The sequence below is a fragment of the Oculina patagonica genome, chromosome 1 (assembly GCF_052425735.1).
Source record: "Oculina patagonica isolate OP01 chromosome 1, crgOcupat, whole genome shotgun sequence".
Taxonomy (NCBI): Eukaryota; Metazoa; Cnidaria; class Anthozoa; order Scleractinia; family Oculinidae; genus Oculina; species Oculina patagonica.
Genome location: NC_135758.1, coordinates 22,744,603 through 22,772,207, shown reverse-complemented (window position 1 = coordinate 22,772,207; position 27,605 = coordinate 22,744,603). Strand labels below are relative to the sequence as shown.

The window sequence follows — 27,605 nt, the reverse complement described above, 5'->3', positions numbered from 1 at the left end:
TAAATAAATAAATAAAGGGAAATGGTATTTCTGTACTTCAACTATTTACATTCAACGTGGTCCTTTGGGTTGAAGGTCCACCAGTTTTAGATTCGTGTGGTATATTTTGGACCAAATTGTGTGATTCTAGGTTAGTTTCAAGGATACATTCTACCTACCTTATTATAGAAAATTAACGCTTGTGTTAATTAAGGTATTTGAAATTAACGCGACTTAAATTAACGCGAATTGAAGAAAAAATCACTTCCCAATAAAGGAAATTAACGCGAAAGAGGGGGTAACATTTCAAAATAAAGGAAATTAACGCGACGTAAACAACAGGGACAAGTTTAGTTCAACACTTGTAGGCGTATAATCTTAAACGAAAACAATGTTCGTGGTACTTTTCCCACTTTGAGCGTTCTTCGCAGTATCAATGATAGTGGCAAGAAAAAATTATGCTTATTCCTTGGAGTCAAGAACATCTGGACTGTAACGAAAAATTGGGGCCAAAATAATGGAAATTAACGTCATGGAAATTAACGCTCCACTTAATTAACGGCGCGGAAATTAACGTTAACAAAAATTAACGCGACTTAAATTAACGCGAAAATGTGAAATTCGCGTTAATTTCATGACGCGTTAATTTCCTATAATAAATGTCCTTCATAGCCGAACCGAAATCCCATTAATTAATATTCCCAGGCGGGCTCGGAAACACCAAGAAGGTTGGAGCTTACCACAGTGCTAAAAGATCAACAAACCGACTCTGGCTCATTTTTAAAATTACCCTTTGACACGGAAATGAAGAAACCTATCTTTTTCCTGTCTTCCTTCTATGTACCGCTATCATCGTTAGCTAAATAAATTGTAAATTACGTTTTCAAGGCCCTGTTTCGAAAAATGATTTGAATTGAAAAATGTACCTGAATTATTGTCGTTGTTACCTTCTCTTTACCAGCCTTTTTTCCTAACAAACTGTCTTCAAAACGCACGAAATGCTATATCAGATAACCTTCTTTTTCAAAATTTCCTGGGGGAAGATACCCCCAGACCCCCCTACGTCATCGCGCCTGCGGCGCTCAAAATAATTTCGCGCGGAGGCGCTCATACGCACCCCCCCCCCCCCTCATGCAAAATCCAGGTTACGGGCCTGTTGAGTAATGGATTTCAAGCTTTCTGATCTACTGTATGTCACCGATGGCATCGAATAAAAAAAGTTACACACAGAACAAGCTCAAACCTCGGACTAACTGCAACTCGTGTCAATCGTCAAGAGGGAGCGGAGGAGATAGGGGGAGTCTAAACTTCCCCTTTCTCGTACCTTTTACTCCCGGTTTCCACCCCTTAGTGGCCCCCGCCCCTTAGTCGGTACTTTCTCAGACCCTTTTGCTCAATATTAGGCAAAGTTGCCATTTTCCCCGATCTTCCCCCGGTTCCCGCCACCTTTGGAATCTCACTTCCCACTCTCCGTTCCCTCGCCTCCCGTAGAGTTCCAGTCCGTTCTGTTCCCGGGTTCCCTCTGCCGTGTCCCTGTCAATTCTGGATGGAAGTTTTGTGTAGGCCGAACCTCGATTAGCACGCACGGAAACAATATCGGCAGTTTATTTATTCAAATTCCAAGACAGAAACAACTCATTCGGTAAAAAGTAAACTGTAAATAAGCTGAAAAGCGGTCGTACACAAGGAAAGACACAAACAAATCTATGGGCCCCAAGAAAGAAAACCATAGTTTTCCTTCCACACGTTCACTTTATTGGTTTAAAAACTATATTTCAATGTCTTTCAAATCGTCATCCAACTCTTTCGGCACTTGGTACTGTTCTTCGTCGAGGTCCCTCATACCGTGGTGCTCTTGTACGATCCAAAGATAGTCCTGCATTACAGGACGTATGTTTTCATGGGTGTTCTCCCAGGTCCAGTACAAATGGGTCCTGTTAATGGCTTGCAAATGACCATAGCTTGACAAAGAAAAGAAAAGGTAATATTAAAAGAAGACAGCTTGTGTGTCTTATAGCTTCTAAATTGGCTTTTATAGAGATCAATGATAATGCATAATGCGTTTTTTGTTAATGCATTTTCGCCTAACGTCCACACAGATACGATCGGAAACGTAGCGTTTTCTTAAGCATCAGTTTTTCGCCGTCCAAATTCACCGATACGATAGGGCTCCGTTTTCAAATGCCTCCACACTGAACAGCGATAAAAAAGACAATAAGGACCTTCAGATCCGAGTACGAGTACAAGATTGAGTAACAGTACGACTTTGCAAAACTGGTGCACGTGCTTATGCTTTCGATTATCACATTTCACACCAATCTCGTACCGATAGTCTCCTTTTCAACTGGTCAGCAAAAGGGAGGAGCGAGAACTCTGGGAATTCGAAAAGAAAATACATGTACTCGATCCTGTACTCGTACTCTGATCTGAAGGTCCCTAGTAATTTCCCAAAGAAGGCATTCCGTCAGGCCTCGACGTTTTATCATGGACTGAAGTTCAAGCAGCCTTCCATATCGATTAAATATTACAGACAGGCCAAGAGCCACACTTTCCCTGCAGTCCCCTCATACCTTCCCCTTCCAAACCCTCCCCCTAATCTCCAAGCTATAGTGAGATTGTACTAACCCGTAGTCTTCGATGTATTTTGCCAGATCCTTTTTAGGCGCTGAACCGCTGGAAATCCTTTCTTTTGAGCCCGCAGATCCAGCCACTATAACCGTCATGTAAGCCGGGTTAACATAAACATGATCTTCCGTCTGGTTATCCAGTTTACCACCGTACGCTGGAATTAATACGGAGTGTCAGTTAAAGATGGCCAAATAGAGATATTTCTATATAAATTTGTAACAAAAACTGAAAAAAATGGAGCTTCATTCTGGCACCTGATATCTGGCAAAATACATCCACACGACTTATTACAGGGGTTAAGTTGATTCCCGTAAAAAGGAAAGAATACGAAAATGACGTCAGTGACATGATCGGAAAATTCCGAACGCACGAGTCTGCTTTTGTCCTCAAAGAGTCACAGTTCCGTCCCCTCTGACCTACCCATAGTTACATTTGTCAGTCCCTACTGGACTATCCATAGTCGCAGATTCACTTTCCACAGTCAACTTACTACCCACACCCACCGTCGGAGATATACTTCGACATCAGCCCACCCATAGTTGTAGATGCGATTCCCACCAACCTACCCACCCAGGCCGGCGTAGATACACCTCCCGACCAACCTACCCATAGTCGTAGATGTATTTTGCCGATAACCTATCAGGTGCCCGAGTCCAGTTGGAGAGTTTTTCGTGGGACCCCGCTGATCCAGCTACGATCACTGTCTTGAACTTGGGATTTACATAAACATGATTGTCCGTTGGTTTATCCACACTTCCGTTGTAAGCTATGTACAAAATGACAATAAAATAAATGATTGATTGATTGATTGATCGATCGATCGAGCTATTGAATGCAAAAAGATCGCAATCGGGACTGCGATATATATTTTATTTTTCTGTCTGGGTCCCAGGGAGAGTTAGTAGAGGCGAGATAAAGTCGAAACGGAGAAAAAAAGTCGTCGACGAAAATTATTTTCCCTGTGCCTTCTTTCCCGTTATTTTACGATATTCCCCGCCGTTTCCTCTATCCCTTGCCCCCACTTACTGCCCCTAGGTCTCCGAGGAATAATTTTTTCAGTGATACATAATACCTAATAGTTCGGCGATACCTAATAGTTCGGTTTTGCGTTTACCCAACTTTGTGACTGCTTCAAAATACAGAGTAACCTTCTCTCATCACAGGTACAAACCAAAACCAATCGCATTTGGTATCGCGCTTGGCACCGGGTGCAAGGTTAACGTTTTACCGCAAGCTCTGTTTAGTTCGTTACTAATATGTGTTGGTTGTCGATTGGTTGAGTTAATAAGGCTTTAGTTTATAATTATGACATGGTTGGATTTATGGCAGTGATTAAAAAGCTGCTGTATAGTTTTGATCCAATCAGAGCGCGCATGAAACAGTTTCTATTTATGACATGCGTTGTTACTTACTTGGGTAAAGCCGCTGGTAGTTATGTGCGTGGCCACATAAGTGTAGATCTACGCCATACTTGTGCAGAAGAGGACCGAAAGCAGAGAAGTTTGTCTCCTCCATGAACCACGCCTGAAGTATTAAATATGAAATATAAATTTAAGTCATTGGCAACAAAATGACCACTGAAAAGTGAATATGCCACGCATTCAGCTAATTCTAAAGCCGTGAGAAAAATCGACGTTTGCATGCGTAAGGGTTAATACAGGCTTATCAATTTCGAGCGTTACAGTTACGTTCTGTTTCTCAACAGATCAAGGGTAAAAACCAAAACATATCATGTCTTGGCTTATGCGTGTTTCCCGCGCTTTTGGCGTCGGTTGCACGCTTTTGATTTCAACCGTTCTGATTGGTTGTTCCGTTATTTGCTTTTTATGATGGCCAGACTTGATTACTGCAGCTTCTGAGTTGAAAACTACTTTAACAGGGAGGCAAAAGAAATCACGGGTTAACAACAAACAGAAACTGAAAACTGTACCTTGTGGGCAAGAGAAACAATCCATGGCGTCTTGTCCCTGTTTTTGTTGGCCTTCATACAAGAAATAAAAAATATCAGTCAGTATATTTTGGCTACCCAATAGATAACAGGGCGACAAGACAAACAAATAAACGAACAAGCAAACAAAAACAAAAAAAAAACAACAAACTTAAGTGGATACAGAGCAACCAAGGACTGAGATTAACTGAGGCGATCGCAAAGTTCATAACAGTTTCCTTTAATTTCGGATTTGATTTTACCTTGATCAGGTCAGCCTCGAGCCAATTAAGTTGTCTCTGAATTTGACCCTGCAGAAAAGGAAAAAAAACACTATAGTCATTTACATTCTAGCTTTTTATTAACAAAAGCGGTAAGTTGATATCAAAACACCATGTGCGCTGATTAATTTGAGGTAGTTAGGTGTGTACGGTTTCCATCTGTTTAAAATTCCGTCCTGGACATTTGCAAATCAGTAAATAATAAGTATGGAGTTTAACAGTAATTTCTTTACTCATGCTTGGAACATTTTCCGTGTGCGACATTTCATACCTTATCAGGGTAATAATGGTAAACTTCAGTGTCAAACCCCACGAAATGAATTAGACCTATATCCAAACTCCACCTAAAATGAAGACAAAACAGCCAAATAAAAAAAGAATCAACAAAAATGCCAGTTATGAACATAACCCTGTAAAGTGTTTGCAGTGGTGAGCGGTGAGCTTTTTTAATTAGCTAAAAAGAAAAACTCGCGGAACGTGCCCTGACCAATCACAGCAAACATGCTGATTTTTCAACCATTCAAGGACAATAACGAGCTGATCGTGACTTGTCTTATTCGCTTTTACCCGCGCTTGGCACTGGTTGCAACACTTCTTCGGTATGCCAGATGTATTCATCAATCTCGTTTCCAAAGGTCAAAGTATCATCGACCAGGGGCGGATCCAGGGGGGTGGATTGGGTGGCTAGCCACCCCCCTTGATCCACAAGAAAAAAGAAAATGAACACAAAAAAATAGAAAATAACGACAATGACACTGGGTAAGGCGAAAAAAAGTGTTAACCTTTTTAGCCAGTTTTCTTACTGTTTTCTTTGCATGAATCAAAATTGAACAAAGCGATTTCACAAGCAAAGCATTGACTCACCAAGTCGTCCCCAGGAAACTTTGCCAGGGCTAAAAATTTCCACGCTCGTAAGTGAACAAAACGACGCATATCTGGTCTTTCGTGACAGTTCGTAAGTTCAACTTCAAATTTCAATCACTGTTCTTAAGAACTAGAGTTTCTGTCCAAATATAATTCAATGTTAAACAAGGTAAGTTGAGGAAAGGATAGTTTTGTCAAATTATCAAGAAAAAACAGCGGTTTAATAGCTTAATTGAAAGATGTTTAAAGCTGCTCAGAAATCACGGAAATCACGTCTAAGAGGCTTCAACTTTTCAAAATTTTCTGGGGGATCATTCCCCCGACCCCCCTAGGGGCATGGAGTTTGCGGCCCATAATAATTTGGCACAAAATAATTTGGACTCCTACTTTAAAAATCTTGCCTTAAAGCCTGATAACCCTCCCCCCTCCATAAAAAAGGGGCTTAAACAAGATAGTAAACAAAAAAAATTGTCAGCAGCCACCCCCCTTTGAAAAATCCTGAATCCGCCCCTGTCGACGTCTGTAAATCTTTGAAAGATAGTTTCAGAGTAACAAAAAATAATGAATTACCAAAGACTGGTTTCACTTCCACTCGTCTGTCCAACACCCAGTTCCATGTTGGAGAAGCGGTGAAGGTAGTGAGTGAAGTTGTATTTTTTCTAGGGAAAGAAAGTATTATAACTGAAGTAAAGAAAAGCACTGAATGTGCAGTAGGTTTAGGGCTTGTATACATGAGCGTGGTCAAAGGGGATGGCCCGGTTTCCGAGATTTTTCCAATACGAACACTCCAGCCCGGCCACGTACTTGGACGAAAAAATAGCATCGCTTCCGCAAGAAAGTGGCCCTAATGGCATCGTACTGCCTTGTTTGATGTATTTTCTAGATCAGAAGATTGCTTTTTAGAAGCAGCAGTAAAGCCACAAGAGTTGGCAAAGGTACAATAGGCGCAAACAATAAAATTTATGTACGGTCTTATTAGTTTTCTCTCGTGAATTTCCCGTCCAAACTCGTCTCGCGCCTCTTTTCATCTCGGTAACAATGAACAAAAGACAAAATTCGACCGCTAACTCGGCGAGCCCTAAACTTAGCAATCCAAGTATATACAACGTGGTAGAAAAACAAAAATAGTAAAAAGGAGTTAACGACTTTCTTGAAATAGTACCTCGTGATTTCCAGGTAGAACCATATAAGGTACTTTAGTGGCGATGGGCTGGATAGACCTGACAAAGCTGCAAGAGTTGAAAAAACAAAGCTTGTCACTTAAAAGTTTCTTTCCCAGGCATGTATCTTTTTCATGTACAGATATGTTTTGGTTATAAGGTTTGTCCCTCATTGGGAACCTCCCGGTTATCGCAGTCCAAGAACTTAAAAACGTCTACAGGTTTCGATGTAGCTATGTGTATTCAAGTTTGTAAGTTAGAAGAAGTTTATAGTTACTAAGCTGGAGTACCGTAAATGATTTAATAAACGCCAGGGCGTCAATTAAATTTAAGCGGTCCTAGAAGGGGCATTAAATAGTTATGAGGCGTTTATTAGAGAGAACGTAACTGTAACAACGTCAGCGAAACAAATAAGAAGCGTAGTTTGCTCGCGGAGTAAGATAGATAACAGAGTTTGTGAGCAGGAGACGAATCTATTCTGCGCTAATGCTAAGCCTGAAGATACCGTTCATAGTTCGATATAAATGTCTTCATTGTCATTGGGATACTGAAACCATGTTGGTATCGTTGGCCTTTTCAATGTCCGAGTCAAGCAGTAAATTAAATAAATTGCGTGATTTTATTCTATGGAGAAATGGAGCGTTACACTGGTTTTCCAGGCGAATCTTGAGGGTCCTGAAGGGGTTCCTAAATCCCAGTTCCCAGCCAAATTTTGGTCCAAATCCCAGTTCCCAGGCTTCAAATCCCAGTTCCCAGGCTAATTTTGCTCCAAATCTCAGTTCATACACAAGAAATCCCATTTCTATAAGTACAGGTTAAAATCCTGTACATATAACGACTATAAATTTGGCTTCGTCGGTTCTGTGGGTAAAGACACCCCCTCTTCCCATTCTATGCCACATGGGGCCTCTTATCATATTGACTGTATTCTGACCACCAAGCTATTTCAGCATCCCACGAATATTCTGATGGGAATACATACACTTGCAGGAATCCTTGAAGGTACTTATAGAAAATCCCATTTTTTGGTATTTTCCCTTGTTTGACAAGTTTATCTAATGCAAAAGAAACTTCATCCGCTTCCTCAAAACATATAGGAAGCACATTGTAATCTGCGTAATTTACATCAAGCACCAGTATCTTGTGAAGTTTCCTCATCGAGGATTACAGATTCTGCATCAGTACTCATCTCTGTAGATTCCAGTAGCGGATCCAGACCCTTAGCTAAGTGGGGTACCCGATCATCCAGCCCTGGAATAACGAGGGGCCCACTCTCAAAAATAATTTTTCGCGGCCCTTCGGGTCTCTATTTGGCCAAAAAGGGGTGGGGAGCCCAGGCCCCCCGGGCCCCTCCCCTAGATCCGCCAGTGGATTCGAAATCAAAATCAAGACGGAATTCTTCTGTGTCATATTCACTGTCCAAACCACTAAGACTTTCATCAACTTCATAAAGATCAGTCAGAACATCACTTGAATTACGATATCACCAATCACGTGCTGACAAGTTTGCCATGGCTTAAAGGTATATGAGCCAACGTTTATCAATATTAATTTGAAACATCTTCAGACCTTCCTCGGAAATCTTCAGTTATCTTCGGCAATCTTCGGAAATTTCCTAAAAATTTCGGAAAATGTTAGGAAACATTCGTATGACCTTCGGACAATAGTTTGAAAATATTCGGAAATCTTCGGAAAATGGTCGGAAATCTTCGGAAATCGTCAAAAACTAGTAGGTTTATATAATAAACAGAATAATACATGGTTGCTTTGAGATATGAAATTTATCTTCTCGTGTTAAAATCGATATCTCACTCGTTCGCTGCGCTCACTTGAAGAAAAATTTCATATCTCCGCGCAACCATGTATTATCCTCTATTAAAGCAAACCGCTGATCATGGACATGTTATGACCGCAGCGTAAAGCCTGGAAAAATACTGACTTTTTTGTGTCATCAAAATGGGATAATTCGAGTATTTGTGTGAAATTATAGAGTCAGAGACTAGCAAGTCTCACAAAGAAGAGAAATCCCATTCCCATTTTCCAAAGTGTTTTTCCCATTCCCATGGGTAAAATCCCAGTCCCAGTGCACGAATCCCATTTTCCCAGCCCAAAAAGAGGCAAATCCCAGCTCCCATTTTACCCCTTCAGGACCCTCAATCTTAGTGGAGGCGTCTATTAGACACGGGGTGTTTATTAGAGGGGCGCGTCTAATACAAACTTTACACCCTCAAAGTTGCACCAGGCCACTCCTTTACACGTTTGAATGTCGATATCGTCGATATCAATTTTACAAGTAGACTGTACATGTTGGAAAAGGGTGGGGGGGGGGGGGAATAGAGGGATGAAACAAAAGAAATCGCATTCAGTGGTCGGTGAATGGGGGGCGTTTATTAGAGGCGTATAATTTGAGAGTGGGCGTTTATTAGATCATTTACGGTAAACATTAAAAAGCTTAAAGAATTTTCAAACAGTCCATTTTATAGCCCTCCTGTACTGAAATACAACACTATAGAGACAGGCATCTTTTAAACTTACTCGTCACCAGTTCCTCCGTCTGCTTCGTACATGTCATAAGCCATGTCTGGAATTTAAAATAAGAACTTTTAAGACCCCGCGACATTTTTGATAAAGATACCTCTCAACAAAAGTCATTTTCATTTTGTGAAAAACAACACTGCTTTCAACACTGCTTTGTACATCTGCAATGTCAATAAATTTTCAAAGGGACAGGGGTGCCGAGAACAAAGAAATAACTCAACTTATGGACATTGTCACGATGTGCTTAAACATTCACAAACCTTACATTAAAGTAAATGTTAATAGTAAGAAAGAGAACTGATGTTTCGAGATTGGGGCTGAAGTGGCGAAAATTGGATAAAAGGTTGACGGTATTCAACCAAGTCTGGCACCTTTTCGGGCACCCAAAATGCTTAGGGAAAGTGACTTTGACTGCTTAGGGAATGTGGTTTATTAGCCTCCTCTGGGCACCCTTGTGTGACACGCAACTGCATTTTTAAGACACGCAAAATCACGGATATGTGTGCAATAGCTGACTGTACCTCCGACATGAATTACGGCGTCATACCCTCCTTTGTTAACTTCCTGAATGAGTCGTTTCAGACTGACGGCATTTGTGTAGCCCATATCACCATATATCTAGCACAGAAAATAAGCATAACATTTCATTTCAGAAAAAAACGCGAGCAACGTTTATTTGCAACTTATCGCGCAACAATGTTGCATTGCAAGTTTAAAAGCGTTGTTGTATGTCTTATCACGCGTGCCGAAGTTTCGGAAATAGTTTGCACTATTACCGCAAAAGTGTGCGCTCGTGTTCTTACGTCTAGTGCACCTGACTATGCAACACGAAGGCTTGGTGTCCTAGCCCGTTATTTGAGTCTGTTCCCATGCAAAACTGCACATTGTCTTCTAAACTTCCGGAATTTTCCATAAAACGCGTGCGTGACAACCAGATGCGTGCGTGACATCAAAACAGGTATTAAACAATTGCTGTACTCACCGCGAAGACAAGGTTGCCATCTTTAGTTTGGAAAGACATGACTTCACTCGTTCCATTGCTCGGGTCACCAACTTGATAATAGTAGCGAGTGTTTGGTTCGAGACCTGTCAACTAATAATGACATGACAATGAGGAAATTGCGTGACAATTGGACACATCTGTAATAAATAGCGACCCTATCGTTTCTATTTTTAATTTAACACATTCAAGATGGAAAAAGTGTAAATTTGGTTTTATTTTCAAAGACGATGGTATCAGCAGTAACAGGGCTTGTGCATAAAAATTTGAAAACGTAATAGTTGACACCGGAAGTAGGGTCGATTTTGATTTCAACGCTCTGTGAAACCGGAAGTTGATCAAAATTTTTATGAATCGAAACTAGACACAAAAGATCTTTATATATAAGACTTTTACATCCTTTTCAGTTTCAAAGTCTCTCAACGATACTAAAATGAATATTGTTTCTGTTTATCACTGAGGCTTACAAATTAACAAAACACGACTTGTGAAGTGAAGATTTGCCCGGAAACGCACGTTCGCAATTCTTAAAAATTTCTTTTAACATGCCATAGACTCGTGGGAGAAAAAACACTTGATACCTTCACATTATGAATGGTAAAATTATGTCCTCCAGTACCAAACACGAACGATTTCCCCGAAGCTTTCTTGCTTAACTTGTCAGGACTTGTGCCGTACGCCACGACTGTCTCTGGCTTCAGGGTCGGCGAAGGAGTGACGTAGTTAACGATTCGCTCGCTGGAAATCCCCGTGAAAGCAATGTGTATCTGCTCGGGCTTGTTTTCGTCTGCTTCTCCGTTAGTGAAGCAGATGAGAAGATGAACGAGGAGTACAGCAAACGTAGAAGGCGTCATTGTCAAAGCAATCGAGGACTCGATCGTGTGTCGATGCGTACGCGCGTGGATCGCCTCTCCGCTGCAAAGACCCCACGGGAGATAGCGCATGTGACATTCATGAGACTGAAACATGACACTTATAAGCGATCGGTGTGCAGCTTGCCAGAAAACGCTGAAATCATGCTAAAACAGTTTCTTCACTCACTTAGCAGACTTAGCACCGATATTTTCGTTTTGCAACGCTAAATTTTTCAGTCACTTTTTGCTCGATCCCGTTCCCCATATGTGGGAGCCTGGGAATTTTGTAATACCTGTCATTTCACATGCACAGTTTAACGCGTCGGTTTCGTCATATTTTTCTAGAACTCTAAATAAAAAAAATTGGAGATAAACCTTTCGATATTCAAATCCTATCAGTATGCAAATTTTTTATAGTTCAATATCCTTCTCACTAAGTTTAGACAGGCTTAAACGACGATGACAACACATTTCATTTTTTTTTTGTTATTTTTAGAAGAAAAAAAAAAACAATGGTTCTCGTCCCCGCCCGCTTCATGTTTTGGGGCCGCCTTTATTTTTTTATTAATTGTCATTGGAAAAGTTGGAATGAACAAAAACCAACAGGCGTTACTTTTACTTTGTACCTATTTAAAATTTCTGTAAGACATGGCTTTTGTCTGCATTTTAATACGAAATCAAGCCAAAATTTGTACTGGATAGGCCAATTACTTTGCAGGATTTATTTTGCAAGTTCGCTTCTGGAAAATTTGACGATGGAGGAAAAAACATCGCTATTCGAACAACAGAGGTAAAGAATGCAAAAAAATAATAAAAATAAAAACAAAAACAAAAAAAAGCGCCCGCCCGCTCTCTTTTTTTTTATAGAAATCCGGACGAGAAACTTTTGTTTTTTTTCTTGGCCTTAGTAGTAAAGTATATCTGCTGTTGGACGGTTCAGTATAGCCTGTTCCCACTTCCAGGCGCTCGGTTAGTTGAGGAGCAGAGCGAGAAACGGCGAACGAAAAATTAGGGGAGGTTCCACTCGCCAGTCTTCGCACTTATTCTGTTTTGGCGCTGCTCCCTCCCCAACTAACCGAACGCCTGGAACAGGCTTGGTTTAGTACGGCATTTATTGCGCAGCTATATAAGATCATATAAGGTGTAGTATCGCGGAATAAAACCTTTAGTATCTTGTAGCCCACAGGCAGGCAGGAGACAAGTGAAAATGAATATCCAGCGATGCTTATCCATATGATGTTTGGCTCGTTGGCAGTACAGTAAAAACCCGCGAGTATAAAGAACCTTACCGTATTTACTCGAATAAGCGCCGCCCCCGAATAAGCGCTGCATTTGGGACAAAAAAGTTAATAAGCGCCGCCCCCGAATAAGCGCCGCAGTCCCGATGCGGCGCTTATTTGAAGAATTTCGTTTATCTTAAAATGGCACTACAAAGCAAGTCTAAAAACAAGCTTGAATATTTCTTTACATCAAAAGCGATGTTTTGCAGTTATGAGTGATTGTTTTATCGCTCTCCCGGGTATTCTCGATAAATGATTAATATTTCTTTAATAATATCAAAACGATAACCATTTCCGAAGCGTATTTAAAGGCACTTTGGCCGGCGGTCAATCGCACTTAGGAACGTTCGTCTTTCAGGCTTCGAGATCTGTTGGACGATGTATTAAAAAAGCCAACCACCCTAAAGCGATAACATTTACCAAGACTGCATGTTACGTTAGACGCTTCGATACTAATCTCTTCATCAGTACGAAATACTGTAGTCCCAATGACCTGTTAAATACAATCACTTTCGTTAACTGCGAAGATCGAGTCAAAGATAACCGAAAAAAATTTCTGGGCTAAAGTAGACTGAATAATGAATATTGAAAACCGAAAAGTGAATACTGCCGTCTTTTTATTACACGAAAAGCAACCAATCAGAATCTTTTATTGCCAGTCCAATATTTTTAATATTTGTTATTTAAGTATTGGACGGCTAAAAATTTTAAAGTTTTTTTTTTCAATCATAAAGTTTAGTAATAAACCTCTTGTTATAAACCAAGCTTCTTGGGATCGTACTGGGAGAAATCGGCCCTCGGTCTTTTCTGTACCGACGGACCAGTGGCCCGTTTCTCGAAAGCCCCGAAAACTTTTCGGGCCCGTAAAGCCATTTTAAATCATCTGTATTTTTTAAAAAAACAAAGAAGTGTATGGGCCTGAAACTTTGTTTTAAGCAAACCTCTGTTCATATGAAAAGTATCATGGAATTAAACAGCTTTGTAATTATGAGGTTTGAGATTACGCTATGGCTTTTCGGGTGCGAAAACTTTTCGGGAACTTCGAGAAACGGGCCCCTGGGCCGATATGTAGGACCGTCGCCTTGGCTAATAACAGCAGCATTGAATGTTTGAATGGTAATAAATACCGTATTTACTCGATTAAACGCGTTTCCGATGCGGCGTCTATTCGAGGGCAGCTTTTATTTCAAAATCATATTTCTTAAATCACTGACTACAAGTATGGTAAATCATTTGTAAATATGTGAAACTGAAAAATGTTTTAAGTTCTATTGTCTCGCTTTTTTGCTGAGATTGTGCAAGGATGGTTTAGATTACCGAGTTGTACCGTACTTGGTTTTTGTTGTTTTTTTCTTATAATCCTCGAATAAACGCCGCATTCTTCTGATTGGGTGCGGCGTTTATCGGTAATTTTGCTTCCATCTGTGGCGCTTATTTAAGGACGGCGTTTAATTCGAGTAAATACGGTACTGGCAGAGGTAGCCCAGGCTCGATAAACGAGTATCTGTCGAATGTCATTACGTAACACTTGAAAGATAGTGATTTGTATGGGGCGAAACAGTTGTATTCAAAACCCTGAAAGAATCAACGAGTATGGAATAAAAAATATCGTTTGTCTACGTTTCCCGTGAGGTTTTTGGATCAATTTATGGCTATTTTGGCAGTTTTCAGTACCTCTACTTTGCCCTCTATACCCTTCAAAACCACCAATTTAGCTATAAATTGAGCCAAAAACCTCACCGGAAACATAAAGACAAACAACTGAAGCGAGATACGATATATATTTTTTATTTCAAACTCGGTGATATTTTGAAGTGTTTGAATACAATGTACAACCGTTCTCCCCATACAATCCTTATATTTCGAGTCTACGTAATAACATACAGCAAATACTCACATATCGAGCTCGGACTACCTTGATACCAGTCGCAGAAAAACGACTTCCAAATTTCGATCGAAAAAGAAATTGAATAATTGCATTCCGCTTCAATCCCCCAAACATTTAGATAAATTTTATATTAAGACTTCTGAAAAGAAAAGATTAACACGAGCTGAAATATGCGAGGGTCTTGGAGCGGCACGCCGGCCTTAAGATATGTTCGACTTCATAAAATGTTCGTTAAAAGCTTTTTTCTAATAATTGTTTACAAAGAATAATTACTGATGAAGGTGAAATAATCAGTTAATTACATGTCACCGCCATTTCAAAGACTAACTTTTGAGGCCAGTGAAAGTAAACAGAGTTTTACCCACTCTGTATAAACTAAAAGGAAAATGGCAACTACTAAGCTTTTACTTCATTGAAAAAAAGTGCGAGGCGCCGAGTATTTTTTTTTTTTAAAAAAAAACCACCTGTTCCCAGATTCTCAGCAGGAGATACGGTCTGTATCGCCTGGTGGAGCTAAAATTAACTGAGATTTCCCGTGAATGTGTAAATTTAAATTTTTATAACATTCACTTTGATTAAAATTGAAAGCAGGTTTTTGTTGCAAGCAAGGTGGCATACTGGGGGATAGGAATACAAGAAATATATCAGTGTTACGTACGGGTTGTGTACCAAAACAAAGCGAGTATATTCATTAACTGCCTAACACATCAATTTTTACCGATGTTGTTTGGGGAAAAAGGAAATAATGCCAAAAATAACTAGAAATATAATTACCTTTTGTACCTACAACCAAATTATCATCGATTGGGGGTTGATATACTGCAACCTTATAAGAAATAAAAGCTCAATTCCCCGTGTAAACAATAAAACATTTCGCCGCAAACAAATTGAAGAAGTAACAATAAGTATGACTAGCCGTGATGACTAGAACGTGAAAACATCATAAATCAACTCCTTTGAAACGTTCATTTTAGTTTTTAAAGCCGAAACAAGCTGATTAGCAAAGGTTATCTCTTTTCACAAAGTAATCCTGCATTTGCGCTTTTAATGTGTTTTTGGGCGAGAAGACTTTTAAAATCGTTTATCTTCAAACGAGCGCACCAATCACGCGAGCAACGAAGGCCGCAATCGTGTCGCTCGAGGCGAGAATACGCAAATTGTAAATTTTTGAGAAAGGCAATAATTCGATTAGCACAGGCAGTAAACAGGTGAATAAGGCACCATTTCGGACTCCTGGGGCTATACCTTTCTCTTTTTGTTTTCATATTTTGATGAGGTTGACGTTTTAAAAGACATAAACATAACTACATGAAAGAAGGCTGTTTTTATTACCTCAAATCGTGTTTATCACACACAAACTACCTTTTCGGTGATGTTTAAAAAAATCAACTTTAACAATATCGAACATGTAATCAATCCTGGTTGATCGTTTCAGAGAGTTAAAGTTTGATATTAATTAAACACGCGTGCTAGCGGTGTTCCTTGAGAAAGTGAAACGCGATTTAAAGCTCGATGTCGTAGTCGATTTCAAGCTTGTACCGGCAGATCCTCTCCCGGCGAAACGCTTTCGGCGATGGAAGATGATATGTCGAATGGATTTGCGAAAGTCTGGCTTGAGAAACGAATAGACAATCGGATTGACGAGCGAGCCAAGCGCGATAGTGAATAGCGACACGATGCTAAGATCGGTCGGAATGAGTTCGGGATGTCCTATCTCGTGTACGATCGTCATATACTGCACAGGAAGCCAGCTTAGGACAAACATAACAGCTACTATTACAAATACTTGAGCGAGCTTGGCTTCCGAAGAATTCTTGTTTTTACGGTCCAAAGTTTTCCTTATTGAAGCGGTGATGGCTTTCTCACGCTTGACACTTCTTTTGACTTGTTGAAATATTTTGACGTAGCCTGCAAAAATCATCGCGTACGGTAGTAAAACGCACAGCGCCACCGCGCTAAGGACGTAGATTTTGTGCACGAGCAAGGTAGTATCTGTGCTCCAGATCAGCGGGATTAAAGATATGAAGAGCGCAAATAGCCAACTTGAGGTAACCATTCTCGCGAAGTTCTTTCTCATGATGTTCTCGTACTTTAACGCTCTTAACACGGACACGTAACGATCGAAAGTCACGGCTGCCAAGTTGAACACTCCCGAGAGAAGCGTGATCGACACTAAGTAGTCCATGACGGGCGAAGTTAGATGAGATAGCGCGGCGGGTATGAGCACACTTCCAATCAACAGATCGCTAAATGCAAGCGATACAACAAACCCATTTGTGTACGTTCGCATGCTCTTTCGCTGGTAAACTATGGCACACACAGTCAAGTTAGCAGCGACAATTAAACACGACAATATGATGAAAGTTATCGTAAGAGCTAGGTTTTCGCTCATGTCTGGTGCAATGTTCGCCGCCAGGGTTGGTTCTAAAATTCGCAGGTGTAAACGCACAGCAAAGCACAGAAAGATCCTTGTAGTTTGGTGTGGTGAAGTTCCACGGTGCTGCGAGTAATCGTAATCAAAATTAGCGCAGATCAAGAGCAAACTGAACCAATGTGTTTAGCAGTCTCAGAGGAGTTTTTACAAAGGTTCAAAGCCACGGCGTAAATCGATAAGCGAACCAGTGAGTTGTAGCAACTACGTGCCTCCTTTTCTGGGATTGAGTGATATTGTTCAACCAGTAAATAACAAAGGTGTTAAACGGTGGCACAATGTTATTGAAGCGCTGATTAATCCTTTCACAGTTTTTAACACCACAAAAAACAATACACACGGCCTGCCATGCATGCATACAAAGTCAATCTTGAGTCTTCACAACTGGATCAAAACTGAAACGTTCTCAACAATTCTCGGCAGCTTTCGAACCGTTCAGGAGAAAAAGTTTGTTTCGCCAAACCTGCAGGGGTCACCGAAACCAATACTTAAAATGAAGGGCAAGATAGTCCGGATAATCTTCGAATGTTTACCAGTGTAGCAAAACCCACAATCTTGTTACAATTATGGGTATAAGCCGATCTCTTGCAGGGAAGTCACCTCATGCAAAAATAACCGAAATAACGGAAGACACACTCCCATTTACATCAACCAAAAGGTGGAAATGATCTCGAGCGAAAGATGATTTCAAGGCCCACCTGCTTCAGCTGATTCCTGAAATAAAATATGTGCCACTGAAATTTTCCGTGATGGTCTACAAGACTCCACGATTCCGGATGTTTATTCTGTGGACGACTAATTTATGCCGAAGAAAATCTTTCACGCCTAGCTTCCCCAGGAGACCGCGAAAATTTATTCATGTGCGCAGCCGGCGGGTGGTCGAATAATAATCAGAATTGATTCCATTTGGGTAGGGGCTGTCCAATTTGGCTCCCATTCAATAATAGAATGGCGACAATTTTAATAAGCGGCGGCGAAGAACGACCTTATGCAATACGCCTTTTGTGAATTAATGCTTATTTTAATGTTATTTGATGCACGTTTTTTCTCTCGATCGTTCAAACATTGCTTTCCTATTGTGCTAACTAGGATAAAAATTGGCTACCAACGAAGCAATATTTAGACCTAATCTTTAAACATAAGTAACCAAACAAACGAAAAAAAAAATTAAATTGTTTAATTGTTTGACCCTCCATGATGTCAAATAAACATGGAAAGGTAACCTGCGAATCCACACTCGAATTCATAGTTGTAGGAAAGGAAAACACTAAATTCTGTTTAGCTTTCTTCTGTAAACATTTTTACACCGCAAATTTACCCAAGAAATTGGAAACATGGAAAGAAAATAAAACATTACATTTCAAATCTTTTGTTTATTTGAAGGTCTATGGTAATTACCATGTTTCTATTTGCTGTCCGAAAGGAGAACAATTAACTCATTGAAGTCGAATTTCCGACCCAAGGACGTTAAAAACGTTTCCAAATAGCCTTTTGTTTTCTTTGTTATTTTAAATACGGAAAAGTATATTTTTCCGTTTACACACGGAAAATTAGGTTTTGCCGTTCAAACACGGAAAAATATGTTTTCAAAAACATGCAAAAAATTGTCCGATCCATAGACAGTATTTCTTACAACCACATGATTTTGTAATCGATTGACCTTCACATTTCACTGATGTTCTTGGAAAAACGTGACAAGGATGTTAAATATTAGGTCTCGAAATCTTTTCAATTATATACCAACTGGTTGCTAAAATTAAACTCTACGAGATGATGGTTTTTCTTCGCAACAACGTTTTAATTGATCGCCCTATTTGCACAATTTATCCTGTGTCGAAAATTTTGAAGAAGAGCTCCTAAATAAATATAAAATAAGCTAATAATTTTGAACCCAAAATATTGTTATTGTACGTTTTGTTTCGAACAGGAAAAACTCTTTCAGTGTTCCGAAAGAGAAAACAGAGTGTAATATATTCCTTATTTCCTCGTCAAATCTACTTTAATTGTTTCGTTTACTATATTAAAAGTTTGCAATTATGATGAGGCTTGCGCAGCCAGCTCGTCGCAAGTGTTAAGTTATAATTGTTTTCGACCCAACTCGCAAATTGTTGATTGGTTGCTGCGGAACCGAGTGGCGAATAAAGTAAGAAAATGCCAAAAAAAATTATTAAAATATAAAAATTGGCTCGTGATGAAAGCAATAAGCTATACGCTTCACTTCGAAACTGAAAATACCAAAACAATAGTGTTTGACACTGTTTTATTTGGTAAGCACGGAATAAATTGGCAATGCATATAAAATTTTTTCGACAAATATTTCCTACCGATTAAAACAACTTGAAGCATCACATCGTCAGTGATAGATAGCAATTTGGTTTGAATAATGTTAACATATTCACAGCTATTTTTAATTCATTATAATCAAATATTTAAGAACAAGGGATAAACGAGACCGAGTTTTTGTCACCTAAAAACACGGAACATACAGTAAAATTAAGAGACGCTGAGAAAATATTACGAAAAAACATCTTTTTATTTAAGACGTTTCTGGGAAAATATAGACAAAAAACAACATATACAAGATCGAATCTGCATGAATTCCAGATTTTCCGACAAATTTGTGGGAAAATTTGTTTTCGAAACAGCAAGAGAATGAAAAGAAACTCAGTAAAATGCTGATTCATTCTACACAAAGACGACACAAAAGAGTAATTAGACTGCTTAAAATAAGTGAAAGTGCTTCGTGCGTGTGGAAGTTTCGGCTTTTGTTGAAGCGACACGAAAGCAGGGGCTGCCAGTTTCCCTCTGGCATGTAATTCAAAACTAACCATTAGGCGTTCGAATTAACGTCTTTCCACTTTCAAACCAATCCTGTTGCCATTGCCCTGTCAGTTGACAAGCGGCATTTTCGTTCCCAGGGTCTTCGTTCCCTTTGACCAGCCAACAGGAAACGCGCTCGTTTCTTCAAACCTGCACAGAAGGAACGAAGACTCGAGGTACGAGAATGGACAAGCGGCATCTGTCTTGAGCACGCGCGCTAGGTTTAAAAAGTCGTACCCTTTCTCGTGCTACCAGGTATCAACATTATACCAAAGTCTTGCAGCGTAACAAAGACACCTTTAAGACTTTTAATAAAATGAAACAGCAGCCTCCCCGACGTTAAATTACCTTTAAAGGTGTCACAACTTGTATTAAAACATCAAAGGCGGCATCTGGAACACTTAAAGATCAAATGGAACACTAAAGGCTCTGCCGCCTTTGATCTTGGTAGCAGCGACGGTTTAGTGACCGTGCAAGCTGATTTTCACGATGTAATGGCATCGTGCCGTGGTTCGTAACAGTGCCAACCAGTCATTGAATAACATTTATTTGTTAACAACAACAAATAATGTACTGAACTTGAAAGCAGTATACTGAATAGAAAACGATTACCTTGATTTTTGGCAGACATATTTGATTATACACATTTCTCCTGTTAAAGCATAGTTAGTTTTGGTGATGCTTCTCGTGATTGTGACCTGTTTTGCTAGTTGAACCCATAGTGCAGTAGGACCTTAGACTAGCCGAACGTTTTTCACCTAAATCATCAATTCGAACCAGGAACCCATTATGGGTTTCTGTTCGAACACAATAAAATATATACACAAATTATCGAAAGAACAGAACGAGCGATGTACAGAATGAACGAATTCTACAAATTGAACACCATTACTGATTACGGTCACGATCTTTCTGTAAGTAGATTCGAAACCTAAACTAATTCATCCTTAAAACCTTCCAATTAAAAAGCACAATTATTACGGTCACAGACTTTTTCTGTAAATAGATTCAAAATTTCGCCCAAAAAACACTTTTCCGAAAACGACCACAAGGCTTTTTGTGAATAATTTCAAAAGGTGGTTTTCTTGCATAGGACAACAATGCGTACCGTGTAAGGTTTTCTTGTAACATAATTAACAAATGGTAAACGTCAACATACAGATGCACGCGGGAGGTTGCTAAGCACGAAAGAAGCGTAAGAGTCGCCCGAGGCGATAGCCGAGGGCGACTCTTGCTTCTTGAGTGCTTAGCAAACCTCCCAAGTGCATCTGTAACTCAATAGTGCACGCTGTGACGTTTACCATTTGTTTTATAGCACAACTTTTAGGCGATTAATTACAGTTTCTTTGAGGTAAAAGTGATCGCGCTTATTTAAACAATTGCGTGTAGTGCGCGCGTAAACGCTGACGAAAAAAAAGAAAAAGAAAAAAACCAAACAAACAAACTTTTGAATTATTTCAAACTTGCATCATACCTCAAAGTCTTTCAGCATTATAGAGAAATGGTTTTCCTTATGTTTCTCTTTTCAAATTCACAGGAAAATCGAGTAAACGTGTAAAAATTCGTGAAGTAGTGGCACTTTCTTGTGCCATGTCGCGTCAGATCAGCGCGTGCGCTCAGGTTGAAGGCATAAGTCAGCGTGCACCTCAAGCGTGCACCCATGGGCAAATAATAGACGTTAAATTAACCAATCAGAACGCGCGCTTTACTTAAGTTGTGCTATAATAAAAAGTGGATTTTGCCTAACAACTTCTTAAATAACGTGGACAATACGTACGGTGTACATACAATTTCACGTACAGTAAATGCAATTTAAAACAGGAATTTCTTTTTAACAAAACATCGCTTTAATCCGCCGTGAAAACAAAGGAAAATTTGTTGCCAAGTAATGTGGTTTGTGACATGGGATAAAGGTTACAAAAAAAAAAAAGGGAAAGGCACAGGGTCTGGGATATTGACTAGATTAACAAACAAAGTTACACCACATCAAAGATAACCTAAAAATGAGGAACCCTTACAAATTTGCGACAATGGCAGGCAAAAAAACCGGTTGAAGCATACCAACTGTATGACTTTCAGTCACTTCTACCTGAAGTTTATAGACTGTCAATTTTAACAAGTCACAAATCAAATCTTACGGAAATTATTTTACTGAGACAGGACCATAAGAACTCTTACCAGATGTCAGCCTGGCACACCAATCGAAACATATCTATTTTTTTGTCAACTCAGCCGATCATTAAGTTCTGAAGAAGTGTGGTGGAAGTAATAAGTTTTCCCTACTCACTCAAACGAGAAAACAAAGCAAATAAGCCAAATAAGCTTAAAATTTATTCTGCTTTGCGACTACACCAAATACAGATTTTAAATTCATCTTTTTCGGAATATTAAAATCAAAATCTTAAAATCTTAAGTTCTTATAGTGGGAATACAAAAATTATAAGAAAACCTTACGTTATCATTCACAAAATTGAGTATAATAAATACTCCTATCAATGCTACAACTGGTACTACTTCAAATCAAAACAAAACTAATCATTAAGATCGTCAATCCTCTAACGAGTTGATATGATCAAAATCCAATTCTCAGCTTTCAGCGCTGGAGTTTTGAAGCTGGTCTAGGCCGTCTCGTCTGATTTCAAGGTTGATCTACAAAAAGCGTGGGTAAAATATTATTCATTTATTATTGACTGGTTTCTAGAGAAACAGTGAGTTTTGTTTCGCGGAGATCTCGACTTTTCCCAAGAGGTAGTCTAGGAAAACATCGAGAGAAACAAGACTGACTAGTTTTCCGAGAGAAGACCAGTCATTAAGGTCTTTCCTTTACAGCGAATAATCAAATTATAAAAGCTAAAAGAGAGAACGTTACAAGAATTCCGAAAATTTTCGAATTGTTTGTATCCTGCGCGGAAGACACTAAAATGCAGTCATAACCACGTGACTAAGAAACAGCCAATGAGGGGGCGTTTTAGATCCACATAATCTTCAGGGCGCAATTGTTCAAAGGGTGAGTAACGCCAATCGCCGAATAAATCGCTATCCAGTGGATAAGGATTGACAAATCAAACTACGCTATCCACTAGAAAGTGTGATTTATCCAGTGGATATTGTTATCCACGCTTTGAACAACAGGGACTGGCTATATAACAACGTCAGTTATAGTCAGAACGAGTTGAAAGTTAACAGGGGTAACCCTCAAGAGTGACCAACGACAAAATTCTCCTAACAATAGCAATACTTTATCAAGGGAAAAGGTTATGAGAATTATCAAAATTATCTCCAAAGGGAAATTGCATTTATCTTTTATTGGGTTTTCAGTGAAATGCGAACTCTGAAATTCAAACCTCAACCAAAGGTTTACGCTTTTTGCTGCCGTCAATCACTGATTTCCCGATGGGTCCGCTAAGATGATCTAAGCGGACCCATCGGGAAACAGAAGTTCACTTCAATCGGGTCAAAAGGTCACGACTGTCAGTTGTGATTGGTAGATTTCGATCCATTTTGTCTGTTTCTGTTTTTCATGGTTCGTTAGCTGTCGCCATAATTATGATTGACGGCAACGAAAAACGCAATCGTTTGTTCGATTTTGAATTACACAGTTCGCATTTCACTGAAAACCGCAATAACAAATTCTCCCAAGTAATACCGAAAAATTGCATGGAGATCAGTGAGGAAGATTTGTTTGTGGATATTGGTGACAACGTACTAATAAAATAAGAAGATTTTCACTACTTACCAATGGGATCCAACCCACACATGTCTTCAGTAATTTTGTACATCACTGTGGCGGAAAGATCTACAAAAGCAGGAGATGAGGCGGTCAGAACTGCAACAGGATTGATCAAGACCTAAACAACCATCACAGACTACTTACGGGTTTCGTAGTAATCATACACCATGACGGATGCTGGTTTGGTTTTCTTCACCATAGTCGACTGGTGAATTTTGAACGAGAACGACACCTTGTCAATCTGCAAAAACAACCAAAGATAGTACACGTTTGTACTGGCTTCCACGACAAGCTAACAGAATAAGTTTAAGTCTGTTAAGGTCGCGCAGGACCCTTGCAATCATTAGTATGTATTTATTTAAAGAGTATGCACGAACTGCCGACGACTGAAGACGACAACAAACGAAATATTCATGAGAATGTTTGTTTTAAAACTCTTTTGTACCGAGCTTAAAATTTACCATCTTTATTATTTACTAATTACTAGTTATTGTTTTCAGCTTTGTGCCACGTGCGCTGGAACATAGGAAATTATCATAAATAGATTCACAGCTTTGAATATATCTCACGTTGTTGTAAACATTGTCTCGGAAGTTCTTCGGAAGCCTCAAAACCTTCAATTTTGTGTCCAAGTTTTCTTCGCCGATATAGAATTTCAAGAGTTGATTCGCGAGGAACATAAACTTGGTGTACTCTATTGTGTTCTGGCTAGAGCGAATTTTTAAATTTTCTTCTCAAAATGAAGATAGCATGTTTCAAAGTTTAGAAGCCATTAACTTGTAGCAGTTTTTGAAATCGAAAATTTCGTTCTAGTGGGAACACAAAAGAAGTTACGATTTATCACTAAGCTATATAATCATTTAATTTGGTGCGCTGTGCTAGCTGAAAAATTGGACACAAAATCGCATTATCTTCAGTTAAACTTTTAAGGGCTTGTAACATCACAGACAACGATCATCTCTCAGTAAAAGGACAATCATGATGTAATTCCATCATCCCTTAGTATCCTTATTAAATTTTAGAGGAATCGATATTCAAAATGTAGCGAATTAAAGCTTTACAAGATAGCACTCCAACAAGAAATTTGACTAATGAATATATTAATGAGCAAGGGTCCTGCGCGACCTTAAAGGGACACTGTAACGGGATACTAGCGCTTTTTGGTAAAAAGTACTAAAATTGGCGAATAGGTCTTCTGGCATATAAAATGAACCTAGCACATCACGATCGAGATATAAAAAAAAAATTGGTCAACTTGTTGAAGGAAGAAGGGAGCCATAATAACTTTTAGGTTTTTTTCCAGTCCACAAGGACAAAACTTGAAAAAATCAGCCTGACTTTTTCAAGTTGAGATCTAAAGTTCCTGATGGCATCACAAAAATATCACTTGTTTATCACTTCAGTACACTTGCATGGTGATTTTTTAACAAAATTGGACCACTATTCGTAGTTTCCATGTGTCTTTAGGCACTTGAGTTTTTGAAGTGAAACTGCCGATAACAGTGTCCCTTGAATATGTTACGACTGATATTCTAGTCAATTTTTTTTAAAAAAAGTGCCATAAAATGTTACTTGCAACAGAAAAAACCAAGTAACATTTTATTTTTTATGTATCTGTCCTAACATTAGCAACCAAATGTCACGCATCGCCAGAGAAGTTTTCCATCCATTGATATGTTTATGTTTAGCTTACCTCGTCAAAGTACAGGATGACATGTTGACCCTCCATCTCGTATCGTTTCAAGCCAAGTTTAGGATTGTTCGTCAGCTAAAATACAAGTGACAAAAAGTTATCTCAAATACAAACCCAAATGGAATCACATTTTTTTCATGCATTTGTTCCCTGAGTGACTATCGTGACAGACAAATGCTACCAAATCCAGGGTAAAACTCAATAAACCAGTTATAACGTACTTTGCTTGTACGATCACAATATTCTCGACCACATTCACAGGAGAGCTTGTCCACAGTACAGTATTCCAGTGTTGACACTTTCGCGTCTGTTTACACCTGTTTCTTTCTTTCTTTCTTTCTCAAAAATTCAAGTGTGGGCATCAACTAGTGCCATGTTATTTTGTAGCCACCTTGTGCATGTACAAAGCAAGCGGAACCTACCTTGTCTAAGCTCTCTTCTTCAACCTGATATCCTGACACGAGTTTCACATCAATAACCGCCATGTTGGACGAATCTTCCCTCAGCCACCTTTACCAACATAATTTTTTTTAAAAAACTTATAAACATAGTTGGAAGAAATTGATAGAGTAAACACTCAAGAACTCTAACTAAATGATAGAAAAACTCATGTTGCAACACGACGTTTCATAGCAGTCCGAGACCAAAGTGTTAGTAATAAACGTTTCCCCCGAAGCGCTTACGTTGCCCCTGAAGAGAGAGCCTGCTCGTAGGCTAGTAATAAAATTAAATCATCTGTACAGTACAGTGTTTCTACTACGTAGGGCGGTTTTTGATTGAGTGTCGTAAGACAAAACCAAAGTAATCACTCTGGCCAATCGCAAAGGAACAAGATAATCCAGTGAACCAATCAAAGCTCGAAGCAAATACATGCAGGCGGCATAAAGCGAGGGGAAACACGTGAGTCATCATGTGTGACAACTGGTTTTGGTTTTAGCAAACGCGAGTTACTTTCGACACTCAAGTGAAGATCGCTCTATCAATGTACCATCAATCAAGTAGTAATCATCTTACTTGGCATTGATGGAGACGTCCAAAGGCAGACACAGAGGGTCACCAGTTTCTGTTGTGAGAATAGACCCAAATACATCTTCAGAAAGTTTCAAACTCACTTTCAGATCAAACGCTGGTTCCTCTTTGACATCTGGGATGTTGTACGACACGTCAGCCTAATAAAAATATAATAATAAAAAAATAATAATAAACATTGCTAGAATTGTAATTTGGGAATTCCTTGAATGACTTGGGACATCTATCCATCTCGGTATTGACACATCTATCAGACATTGAGGATAAAACGAGAGGCAGCTGTTGAAAAATGCATTTCCCCTAGTGTGAAGTGCCCAAGTAATTGCATGAATTTCCTTACAACTCTAGGATCACCAACCTGCATAAGAGCACAACCCTGTCCATCAACCTTCACGGGCAAGTCCTTCATTGGCAGAATATCTGACGGCACCTGAAAAAAAAAACAGATTACTTTATTATAACAGAAGGGTTTAAAGTGCACGGTCCTAATGTAAATTAAGAGCTGATGCACTGTAGATCTACTTGGAAAAGGTAGCTGTATTCAAATGATTTTTACAATGACTGAGCAAATTCTTGCGCACTAATTGGCTAATTTTTGTTGTCAATAAGAGTACAGACGCATGAAACTCGTTGCTGACGCAATCAGCGAAGGTTTTGTCAAAGTTTGTTGTAGATCCACTCGCCTAGCGGCTCGTAGATTTACAACACTTTGACAATGTCTTGACGCAATTAATAATCAATAACACGACAGACACATAAAAACTGATGTAAATTTGTTAAATGGATGACACATCTTGAGAATTTCAGCACAGTCGATATCTTCCTCAATCGTCTCTAATCCATCCATCCTTGCGCCTTTTAGGTTTATTTTGATCTCTTTGATGCCTCCTTTGGCAAAAGAAATGATAATTTTAAGGTTTTCTTCCATGTGGAGGTTAACTTTGTACAACCCAAAAACTGTTTATTGTGAAAAAGTTCCATAAGTGGATGTGTTAACAGTTTCCATAAGTGGATGTGTTAACAGTTTGGTAATCGCATGTTTCACCTTTTATGAAACAAGCGGAGTTCAAACTCTTTGAACAATTTAACAAATTAACCACGGTTTAGATTTTCGAGAAAAACGAGAGTTTTGAACGTACTGTACTTGACATTTTTGGTACGCAATGCATACAAAACGTAAAGCAGCTGTAGCCCTTTGTACGCATTGCGTGCTTAAATGTTCCTTTGATGGTGATACAGAGCATAGTTAGTAAACAACATAACCCACCTGAGCTCTCTGTGACACCAGTCTGTTGTTGTCTGTGATGCTGAACGTGTGGCTAAACTGGCTATTGTCCTCTCCAAACTGAACAGTAAGGTCCGTGGTGTTGGAATACACATCCCTTGCATACTTGCTCAAGGCTTGTAAAGCAACACATGTGTCCTAAACAACAACAAATGCTCTTAACTCAACAAATTCTCTTACTTTAACGTCACCCAAGAGGCCATGCCAGGGCTAAATTC

At 39.3% G+C, this 27,605-nt stretch overlaps 3 protein-coding genes across 6 annotated transcripts in view; all 3 read right to left on the bottom strand.

Annotated features, from left to right (window-relative positions):
• Positions 1-1,582: 1,582 nt before the first annotated feature.
• Positions 1,583-11,328, bottom strand: LOC144637601 (acid phosphatase type 7-like). 2 transcript variants are annotated; one of them, XM_078496694.1, is made up of 12 exons: positions 10,959-11,328; positions 10,360-10,470; positions 9,899-9,995; positions 9,375-9,420; positions 6,842-6,908; positions 6,250-6,338; positions 5,087-5,159; positions 4,798-4,845; positions 4,538-4,588; positions 4,020-4,131; positions 3,214-3,373; positions 1,583-1,940 (listed from the first exon to the last, which is right to left on the bottom strand). In XM_078496694.1, the coding sequence occupies exons 1-12, from the start codon at positions 11,319-11,321 to the stop codon at positions 1,748-1,750; spliced, it is 1,410 nt and encodes a 469-aa protein (XP_078352820.1). In that variant the 5' UTR covers positions 11,322-11,328; the 3' UTR covers positions 1,583-1,747. The 2 variants fall into 2 exon arrangements, with proteins under 2 accessions (XP_078352820.1, XP_078352889.1); XM_078496763.1 differs by lacking the exon at positions 3,214-3,373 and adding an exon at positions 2,605-2,761 and having other exon boundaries at positions 10,959-11,326.
• Positions 11,329-15,714: 4,386 nt separating this feature from the next.
• On the bottom strand, positions 15,715-18,116 carry LOC144639900 (adenosine receptor A2b-like). Its single transcript, XM_078499199.1, has one exon. It carries the CDS (start codon positions 16,789-16,791, stop codon positions 15,856-15,858), a length of 936 nt encoding a protein of 311 aa, XP_078355325.1. The 5' UTR covers positions 16,792-18,116; the 3' UTR covers positions 15,715-15,855.
• A 3,843-nt stretch (positions 18,117-21,959) lies between these two features.
• The window catches only part of LOC144633479 (C3 and PZP-like alpha-2-macroglobulin domain-containing protein 8), a 45,630-nt gene continuing 39,984 nt past the window's right edge, over positions 21,960-27,605 (bottom strand). For all 3 annotated transcript variants that reach the window (XM_078492481.1, XM_078492364.1, XM_078492420.1), the window contains exons 30-37: positions 27,370-27,525; positions 26,461-26,532; positions 26,088-26,242; positions 25,496-25,583; positions 25,074-25,148; positions 23,525-23,621; positions 23,387-23,446; positions 21,960-22,299 (exon numbers count right to left, since the gene is read on the bottom strand). In XM_078492481.1, coding sequence (XP_078348607.1) covers positions 22,289-22,299; positions 23,387-23,446; positions 23,525-23,621; positions 25,074-25,148; positions 25,496-25,583; positions 26,088-26,242; positions 26,461-26,532; positions 27,370-27,525 — 714 coding nt within the window. In that variant the 3' untranslated portion in view covers positions 21,960-22,288. The remainder of the gene's footprint in view (positions 22,300-23,386; positions 23,447-23,524; positions 23,622-25,073; positions 25,149-25,495; positions 25,584-26,087; positions 26,243-26,460; positions 26,533-27,369; positions 27,526-27,605) is intronic.

Excerpts from the sequence above, each read along its gene's own strand:
- LOC144639900 (XM_078499199.1), bottom strand. The coding sequence starts at position 16,791 with ATGAGCGAAAACCTAGCTCTTACGATAACTTTCATCATATTGTCGTGT.
- LOC144637601 (XM_078496694.1), bottom strand. The coding sequence starts at position 11,321 with ATGCGCTATCTCCCGTGGGGTCTTTGCAGCGGAGAGGCGATCCACGCG. Across the intron at positions 9,996-10,359 it reads ATGGCAACCTTGTCTTCGCG|ATATATGGTGATATGGGCTA; the intron begins GTGAGTACAGCA and ends TTTCTGTGCTAG. Across the intron at positions 6,909-9,374 it reads GACGGAGGAACTGGTGACGA|CTTTGTCAGGTCTATCCAGC; the intron begins GTAAGTTTAAAA and ends CAACTCTTGCAG.